Here is a 10285-nt window from a genome sequence, read left to right as displayed (position 1 = left end):
GCTGGGAATAATAAAAGCATGTGCCACCATGACCGGCTCTTAAGTTGCTTTTTTCCGAGTATTTTATCACAGCAACAGGGAAAGGAACTAAACCCCTCTCCTTTGGTCACTTCACTTTATGATGCACGAAAGCAAAATGGTGACATTGGCCATCTGATTTCACTATATTATAGCTGACCTAGTCCACTATTATCTAGCTGTTTGCTAATCTCACTGTCTAATATATAAACTACACTTTCCCAGAGCTATGCAGTAGAAGCTTTCTCTATAGATATTATTTCATTCTATCTACAGTTTTGAGGAAGCACTGGGTCTTGGAACAAAGCGCCCACACCACAAACCATAGATAGAGTGGTTTACTGGGTACTGAACCCATGACCTTGCACATGGTAGGCAAGTGCTCTACCATTAAGCTATATTATCAGTCCTACAAATGCATTGATAGACCTTGCCCCTTTCCTTAAAGACAGACTCAAATGCAGATGGAGTTTTAAACCAACCTGTTTTCTGAGCCTCGGCTGATACATATGGATTTCCTTTTTTCTTCCTCCTATTAAGACAAAAAGTCCTCCTAAATATTTGGAAGCCAACTTATCCACCTTGTCTCTTCAAATAATATGAATATCAGAATAGTACTTACCTCATAGGCTTTTCTGAGGACTGAATGATCTAGAAGCTGTCATATGCTTACAAAGTCATATGTAAATATATCTTATAATGAAGGCCACAATATTTTCACTGATACTAATTTTATTTTGTGTGCTAGAAAGCAATGTATTATTATTTGATTTTCTCAATGGCCCAGGAAACTAATAAAATCCTTAAGTAATTTGTAATGATCACCTTTATATACTATTTTCTATAAAGTACAAACTATAGGTGCCTTTGAAAGCAAGTAATATTATTAGTTATATTAACTGTGTAGGATGATTCAGTATTCTCCCATACTAATGTTCATATTTATGAGTTCTGATGCTGCTTAAAATGTAAAAAGAGAACTTGAGAATACTTTCTACTTTTGCTTAAATCTAACTTCTAACATGTATTATAATAATAAAACTGGTGTATAAGGGTTATGGTACCCATCATGGTGAAGGTCTTTGTTCTATGATGGGTTGTTTGGTGACATGGGTGGGAGAAAAGGGGAGACTTCAAAAGGAGCATGTCAGCTCCCAGATATGGACTTTAGCAGCACTCATGTGGGAAGCCTTTGTCAAAAGTTTCTGTGTGATGAGAACGGCTTAGAAAGTAGTGCTGGGTATTTCTATATCAACATCTGGACCCAACTTACTTTAAAATATAAACTAACATTTCATCTCTAAAGAAGTCGCACTGCTTCTTTAACACACATTTATCAGAGGCACAAACATTTGGGGTTTGCGAATGTGTTAGGATTATCAACTTTGATGGGATTTAGACGCGCCATGAAAAAACACCTCTGGTTTTGTCTACGAGGGTGTCTAGGAGCCTAGAAAGGTTTAACTGACATAGGAAGATCCACTCTAATTGGAGATGGTACCATTCCATGCACTGGGGTCTCAGATTAAAAAAAAAAAAAAAAAAAAAAAAAGAGCCAGCCGGCAGCATCCATCTCTTTGATTCCTGGCGGTAGATGCGATGTGGCCAGCTACTTCACACTCCTGCTGCCATGCCTTCCCCAGCATAGCAGACTGTGTACCCTCAAACTGTGAGCCAAAACCATCCCTCCCTTTTTTAAGTTACTTTTGTCAAAGTGATAAGGAAAGTCAGCTAATAAACTGTACGTATATAATGAGAGAAAAAAAATGAAACCGTGCAAATTCACATACTTTCTGAAGACTGCAAAGACACCCATTCCAGCCAGGAGGAGGACAATGAAGACCACTGACGGGATAACCACGGTTGTAATATTCATTCCTAGAGGAGAAAGTCACTTCATTACAACCCAATCATCCATAAGCAAAACTCAGAATCTGAAACTACTTCAGAGCTGGGTGCAGTGGTGGACAACTTTAATCTTTAATCCCAGCACTCAAGAGGCAGAGGCAGGAGAGGATCTATGTTAAGTTTCAGGACAGTCAAGGATACATACAGGAACCCTGCCTCAGATAGATAGATAGATAAATAGATAGATAGATAGATAGATAGATAGATAGATAGATAGATAGATAGATAGACAGACAGACAGACAAAACTCAATAAACAAAACTGCTTTGCACACAGGAGAAATGACCATGCTTGGCCTTTATGGCATTACAAAGTAAAAGGGGATGATGTAAACTCTGAGCCAAGTCTAGTAAAATAAAATTGTTCCTCCACTTGAAAAGGGCAGCTTTCCGAGCTCCAAGGTGTCACTTTGACTTGGAGCTTCTTGCTGGCTTGAGGCTAACTCCTCAAATCAGGAGGAGACAGCTGAAGGGAGGAAGCTGCATGCAGAGTTGGCAGCAAAGCTCTCACCCTCAGTGTCCACAGCTCCGGAAGGTTGACAGATAACTGCTACCTTGCCTGGGTTGGCTCCCCAAGGCTCTCATTGTCAGAGGTGTGGCTGAAGAGGAAATGCAGTCTGATGTCCTCAAGCAGCATTTTGCTCTGCAACTGAAAACACCATGGTTCTCGACTACTCTTGCTGTGCCTCAAATGAAGAAGAGGTGCTCCTGCCCCAGAACCGACCCCTGCCTATCACTGTAAACAAGTGTAGGCTATGACTCTGCACCTTTCTCTGTGATCCTTGGGAAGAAACTAAAGGACAATGGGAAGTAAAAATGTCACGCCGGCATGGTGGTGCATGCCTTTGATCCCAGCACCAGAGAGGCAAAGGTGCAGATCTCCGTGAGTTCAAGGCCAGCCTATAAATCGCATTCCAGGCCACCTAAGGTTACATAATGAGACCCTGCCTCAAAAAAACCAACAACCAACGTAGCAATGTATGGTTCATGAACAAGAGGTTAAAAAAAAAAATACAGGTAAGCCCTACTGCTATCATTCATAAGAGTAAAACTGCAGAAAAATCTAACAATGTAAATATTGTGGAAGGGAATGGTTAATCAATGGCATATACATATACAGTAATTTAGAAAACACCCACAATTCAAAGTTAAATGAGAAATGTATAGTATAGCATGCTACTGCTTATTACTGTGTCTGTGTACATACACATACTTACTGCTTATTACTATGTGTGGGCACATACATGTTTATATATATACATGTTTACTACTCTGTTTTTTTAGGCTGGGTGGCGTATAGTCCAGGCTTGCTACAAACCTGAGGATGATTTTCAACTTGAAGTAGGTCACATGCCTAGCAAAGATCAGACCCAGCACCACCAAAGAAAACAAAACAGAAAATTCTTGAGCTACATAACTTGGGGGCTTTGCAGGACTAAATTCCCACAGAAGACTGTTAAGCAATAACGACCCTTACCTGTGGAGGTAAACAGAAAGCGCTTTTCCGACAGCGAACCACTGAAATAAAAGAGACAAACAGGCATGTGAGTTGTTTCGTTAGATACTGGAGCCAAGCATGGACCCATCCTGCCAGCTTCCCGTTATCATTTTCAGCAGTGTCTTATGGATAAGCCAACCCTGAAACTGCCATAAATTAAAGAAGACAGGTGACAAAGGCCAGACTCAGAGCCATGACCTCTCCTAATATATAAACTGTATGGGTTAATCATACAAAATGCCTTTAACTATGGCATTCTCACATGTCCACAACGTGACTTTGATTGCATTGAATCCCCTCACCCCGACTCCAAATTCTCCATGGCTTCCCCAACCTGAAGAGCCACCTATCCTTGTGTGTTTTCTATTATTGCGACAAACACGGCGGCCAAAAGCATCTGGAAGGGGAACAGGTTTACTTCATCTCATAACTCTTAGATTACACTCCATCACCGAGGGAAGCCAGGGCAGGAACTCGAGACAGAAACCTGCAGGCAAGGACTCCAGTGGAGGAAATGAAGGAATGCTGCTTACTGGCTGGCTCAACCTGCTTTCTTACACAGCAAAGGACCACTGGGCACTCCCACACCAATCATCAACCGAGAAATTACCCCAGACATGGAGAGAGGCATTACCCCAACTGGACAGAGGCACTTCTTTAACTGAGGCCCCCTCTCCCAGATCACCCCAGTGTGCTACATAAAAACCGAGCAGCCCATCCCTTTCTGCTTTGTTGCTGTTATCTTTAAGCTCTTGTTATGTAGCCCCAGCCTCCCTCAATCTCACAACGGTACCCTAAGCAAACCTGGCACAATCCTCCTGCCCCCAGCTCCCTTAGCTCTGGTGTTAGAGACATGCACTGCACCACACCCAGACATTATATTAATCTAGGCTCTGCACATGAGAGAAAAATGTGATGTTTATTTTCCCGGGTCTGGTTTTTCTTGCTTAACATGTTGATCTCTGGTTCTATTCTCCTGTAAATGCCCAAAGTTCATCCTGTATCTATTCATCTGTGATGGACATTTAGTATGACCCCATATATTGGAATAAGTGTGGACATGCAGATATCTCTGATGTGTAGGTAAAAGTCCTTTGGTCTCATGCCTAGACATGGTATAACTGGGTCTTACAGTAGTTTTGCTTTTAGTTTTTTATTTTTTAAAGATTTATTTATTTTACATATGAGTACCCTATTTGCATGTACACCTTTACACCAGAAGAGGGCATCAGATCCCATTATAGATGGTTGGGAGCTACCATGTGGTTGCTGGGAATTGAACTCAAGACCTCTGGAAGAGGAGCCAATGCTTTTAACCACTGATCTATCTCTCTAGCCCCTTGGTTTTAGTTTTTTAAGGAACCTCCATACTGGAATGAGAACCCAGCTCTCGTGACCCTCTGGGAAAGGTACATACTGTAGGGAATAAATGTAGAATTCATCAAGAGCCCCTCTTTGGTCTGATATTTTAATTTTCTTTCTCCTAATGTCCCAAAACTAAGAACTACATTGGAACGTGGTCTCCCAAATGTCACATCAACTATGTGTTGCAGCACAAATGTTTATGGTTGTTCTCGCCGCTGTGGGGCAACCAAAACATCCAGTTTTGTTTCTTGTTGTTATTGAAGAGAATTAGAAAGGATAACTGCTGAACATGAAGAAGTGAATCTTGTGAGGTGGTTCAATTGATAAGGGCCCACTGAGTGATCCCTGACGACCACTTCTCCTACAAGTTGTCCTCCGACCCTGCATGAATGCTGTGGCATGCATATGCCTGCGTGTGTACACACATACACGCAGACACAATTTTAAAATGAAACAATATGTTTTTATAAAGAGGGGAGGTTCTGCTACCAGCTCTCTGCCTGGCTTCCCTCCATATCAGCTGGCCTCTACAGTACACTGTATCAAACTAACTGACTGGGACAAAGTCACTCTAAAGGTACACAAACCTTCTCCTTCAAAACTACCACCCGGGAGAGGGCAGGGCTCTGTGGCACCCGCAATGAGGTGAATGAATTCCATCAAATTACAGCAGTAAGAAAACTCCCCCGGGACTCCAGAGACAGACAGTCTGGAACAATCGGAGGTACACACAAAGGAAAGGCTGTCCCTGCTGACCGGCAGAGCCTCCTCCTTGGGATGAGGTCAGTCCCTCTTCCTGATTCCATTCTGGTCTCCGCAGATCCAGGAAGTGGCCTGACCCCCGGATGAGTCCCAGCAGGTCTGGATATTTACTTTAGGGACCCCCTCTTCCTCAGCTGCAATGCTTCCTTCTCTGTTTTTCCCTCGGACACTAAACAATCATGTGTGGGAACAGAAGTTCAATGACCGAATGTACAGTGCTTCCCCAAGGGCAAAACATCACAGATCAAAACAGTTGCTCCCTGAAGATTTGGGATCTAAACAAGACGAGGAGACTGGCTTAACATACAGCTAACTCCCTGCTCAGAACAAAGATCAGGGAGAAATCACGAGAGCTAGGAGAAAGTACAGCCCTTGATATTATAACTCTGGACTTTCTACTCTCACCAAAACAAAAAGACAATTCACACAACTTAAGTACAAGATAAACCACCAACTTCCTACAAGCTGCTAATAATTTATATTTATGTACATCGTTGGTATGCAAATTTAACTTCCACGTGAAAGTTATATTTATGCATTAAGTCTAATTGCTACGTGCGTAATTGAGAGAATTAAGCCTACTTTTAATTCAGCTATTTTAATGTTTTTCTTCAAAAGTAAAACAAAATCCAAGCAGTACACATTAAACTTGGTCACCAGCCCTAGGCAAGAGCATCTTATCTTCTTGAAAAAACATCAGGCCTTCAATAGACACACACAGAAAATTCTCAAAAGTCAAGATCAGGTTGACATTTAAAGGTTTACAGCACAGGGCTGGAGAGATGGCTCAGAGGTTAAGAGCATTGCCTGCTCTTCCAAAGGTCCTGAGTTCAATTCCCAGCAACCACATGGTGGCTCACAACCATCTGTAATGGGGTCTGGTGCCCTCTTCTGGCCTTCGAGCATAGACACAGACAGAATAAATAAATAAAAAATTTTAAAAAAAAGTTTACAGCACAATATGTATAAACAATCAGTTCTGCCACAAGCAGGATGTGAAATTTAATGCTCCAAGGTTTGAGGTAGACATATATCTAAAAAAGTATATGTTCAGGCTAGATAGATGGCTCGCTAGTTAAGCATACTGGCTACTCTTCCAGAGGACCAGAGTTCAATTCCCAGCCCCCACTTGGTGGCTCACAATACATTCTTGTAATAGGACACTCTTAAGAGTGTCTTAGTCAGGGTTACTACAACTGTGATAAAATACTAGGACCAAAAAGCAAGTTGGAGAAGAAAGGGTTTATTTGGCTTACACTTCCATCTGAAAGTTCATCGGCGAAGGCACTCAGGACAAAAACTTAAGCAGGGCTGGGCCATGCTTAAACTCCCATGCAGTAAACTGAGACACTATCACACAATACAAGCCTTTGCTATTATTTTTTCTTACTCCTCAAGAAACAGTCTCTAGAAATCTTTGAAGGTCAGAGAAGACTCAGTGGTTCGATCAACACGTATTTCGGTTTCCTGTCCTCTTCTGTAGTAGGTACAGTTGGAGATAATCAGTAATTTACCGAAACCATGAAAACCTGGAAGAAAACGGCATTCACTCTCTCCCGCGGGTTCAGCTGGAAGCGGAAGCGGCTCCTCCACGCCGGGGCTCAGGCCATTTTAACTCTCGTGCTGGCACAACCAGGGTGCCCATTTATTGCTACATTTACTTTCCACATAGATTATAAATGCTGTTGAAGCTCTCAAACATTCTTAAAGATTTATTTACCTTATTTTTTTAAGTGATGAATGAAAACAAAGGAAAGAAAAGGACATGACTACTCCTAGGTGTGGTGGAGGAGGAAGGTTATTGTAGATCTGTGGGAGAGAGCATCCTCAGAGGTGGGGGGGGTGATCTGGGAGAGTGCAGACTGGGGAGGGGGGAAGGGAAAGGGGAGAGAGGAGAACCAAGTGCAGCAGCCAGGAGATCAAAGGTATAGGAGGGGAAGGGTAACCAAAATGTCTGAATTATATAGGGAAGAGCCTCCAGGGGAAGAGCAGCCCAGGCCCCGGGCTGGAGAGTTCAGGGTGGAGGGCAGGGTCAGCCAGTCATACTCTAGAACAGGTAGGGACTGAGGGATGCTGGGAGAACCTGGCAGCCCGGTCTACCTTTGATAATGTTAAATAGGCATGTCAGCTGTTTGCCCAGCGTTTGAAACTTAACAGTATGAGTGGTTTGCCTTAATGTCTGTCTGCGCACCGTGTGCACGCCTGGTGCAGAAGCGGTTATCAGACACCCTAGAACCGAAGTCATGGATGGTTGTGAGCTACCAATGTGGGACCTGAACTTCTCACAAGTGCTCTTAATGGCTGAGCTGTCTTCCTAGCCCCATCACCGACATTTTCCCAGCTGACTACAGGGCATCCTGTCGTACTTACTGCCGAGAGAGCACACCATTGGCCAGGACTCCTTCGTAATGACCGATGCCTTTGCTCTGCAGCAGGTTGATGTGGCCCCCCAGTTCATCTGCGATGATCCCCGCGTGGATGGCAGCTTTGCACAGCAAAGAGGTCTGAAACAGAGCGACACCATCATTCAGCACTCGCTGAGAACACGGTAGAAACAAAGCTGGAGTTTTCTGCTTTTGTTTGCTTGGGGTTTTGGGTTTGTTTTGCCCTTTTAGAGACAGGGTCTCACTATTTAGACTTGGCTGTTCTGAAACTCACTCTGTAGGCCAGGCTGGCCTTGATCTCAGAGATCTGCGTGCCTCTGCCTCTGGAATGCTGGGATTAGAGGCACATTCATCACATTTTCTGGTTTTGCATACTTAGTCATTTACAGGAGTAGCCCTGCCGCCATGAATGATGCCTCTCCACAGCCAGGACTTCATGGAAACGCCTAGCTGGAAATCTGAACTGAGGCAAGGAGTTTGCCTTGTTCTTCTACAGGTAAAGAGGTCCTGCCAACTGTCACGCATATTAGTGAAGCCACAGGGATTCTTGAGCACCTCAAGAACAACTTCAGACTAGTAGACCGAAGAATCCATCTGTCAAAACTCATGTTCATGAGCAAATAAAATGGTGGCTATTTAAAGCCACTGATTTCTAGATGGATGGTTAAGCACAAAGAGATAACGGACTAAGTCTCTTAGACTTGGTATACAAGCGAGACGATTGCAAACACAGTGGAAGTCAGCCAACTAGGGACTAGCCAGGAAAGTGAGCATTCTAGACTCGGTATACAAGAGAAACTATCGCAAACACAGTGAAAGGCAGCCTACGGACTAGCCAAGAAAGTGAGAGTCTGTAGCACAGTTTCATATTACTCCAGTGATTTGGTACGGTGCCAAAACCAAGACAGCTGTCAGCCGCTATATGGAACAGAAACTTTCATGTGGAATGATGGGAAAAATATTCCAGCATTTATTTATCTCCTTTTCTGAATCTTTTCAGTGAGGCCAAGAGCCTGTGTCTGCAGAGGCACTGTGGGTCATGGACGCCTTCAGCAAGCTGTATGCTATATATGTCTAACAGGTGCAGCAAAAGCAAGAGCAACCGACTGGCTCTGATTAAGGCAGGTTAGGGCGTGGGATTGGCTCTGATGGGGTGACCAGGTCCAAAGGTCCCCAGGAAGAGATGTGGGTGCTCTGCATCTGCCCGTAGCTAATACTCAAGCCAGCAGGACAGAGGGTCACTCACGACACTGGGTCTCAATCACTGGGCTCCACAGTGTTCATGACAACGCCAATTCCTGATTCTCAATGGAAGTATTTCTTAAGTTACAGTGGTTGGAGAAGCAAAGAGATAGACCGAACCAATTATCTTGAAATTGCAACACCACCAAGGAATTCTGTGATTTTTTTCTTTTTTTAAAGAGACTTTACATTTCCCACCTAAGGTTTGGCAAAGGAAGCCAGTTCTGCAGTATCTGACATCATTGCCATAAATAATGACAGACGGAGACAACACCTTCTGCTTTGGAAACAAAATTAGCCCGAGAATGAGGGAAAAGGATGACGTTCTTTATAGTAGAGACCCATTCTGCACTTGAAAAAAACTTCCCCCAATCTGCTTGCATTAGGAAGCTTTCTTCATAGTCAAGAACACCAGCAACCCCAGCGATTATGAAATGGAGGCAGGAGGACCAGGAGTTCAGGGCAATCCCCAGCTACATAGGGGGATGAGCCTGGACTACACGAGACTGTCTTGGCAAACTGGGGAAATGGCTCAGCAGGTAAAGCACTTGCTGTGCCAATGTGAGGGCCTGAGCTCTCAGATCCCTCGAAGCTACAGAGTCAGACACTGCAGCATTCCTAGGGTGAGAAGGGAGGCAGACACAGAAGAACAGCTGGAAAGCCAGCTGGAGTGCTGTAGCCAGGGCCAGCAGGAGACACTGGTCAAACAGGTGGAGTGCTGTAGCCAGGGCCAGCAGGAGACACTGGCCAAACAGGTGGAAGGCAAGAACAGACATCTGAGGTTGCTCATTGTTCTTCTCTGACCTCCACATGTGTACTGTGAGACTCTCTCTCTCTCTGTCTCTCTGTCTCTCTCTCGCACGCGCGCACACACACACACACACACACACACACACACACACACACACACGTTGGTGGGAGGGCTGGAGAGATGTTCTTTCAGAAACCCGGGTTCGATTCCCAGCACCCACATGGCAGTTAACCATTTGTAACTCCGGTTCCAGGGAATTTTAAGTCCTCTTCCAGTCTCTGCAGGCACTATGCACACTCACATTGAACACAGATATACACGTAAGCAAAACATCCATACACATGAAAGCTTTTTTTTT

General features: G+C 44.0%; 1 protein-coding gene across 2 annotated transcripts in view; it reads right to left on the bottom strand.

Annotated features, from left to right (window-relative positions):
- Dcbld1 (discoidin, CUB and LCCL domain containing 1) overlaps positions 1-10285 on the bottom strand; it is a 94504-nt gene that overhangs the window by 5152 nt on the left and 79067 nt on the right. For both annotated transcript variants that reach the window (XM_026787501.1, XM_005363619.3), the window contains exons 6-9: positions 7921-8054; positions 3403-3443; positions 1809-1896; positions 501-550 (exon numbers count right to left, since the gene is read on the bottom strand). In XM_026787501.1, the coding sequence (XP_026643302.1) occupies positions 501-550; positions 1809-1896; positions 3403-3443; positions 7921-8054 (313 nt within the window). The remainder of the gene's footprint in view (positions 1-500; positions 551-1808; positions 1897-3402; positions 3444-7920; positions 8055-10285) is intronic.

Source organism: Microtus ochrogaster, linkage group LG9, assembly GCF_000317375.1.
Source record: "Microtus ochrogaster isolate Prairie Vole_2 linkage group LG9, MicOch1.0, whole genome shotgun sequence".
Lineage (NCBI taxonomy): Eukaryota > Metazoa > Chordata > Mammalia > Rodentia > Cricetidae > Microtus > Microtus ochrogaster.
The sequence above is the reverse complement of the archived record's forward strand: the minus strand, read 5'-3'. Positions and strand labels throughout refer to the sequence as shown.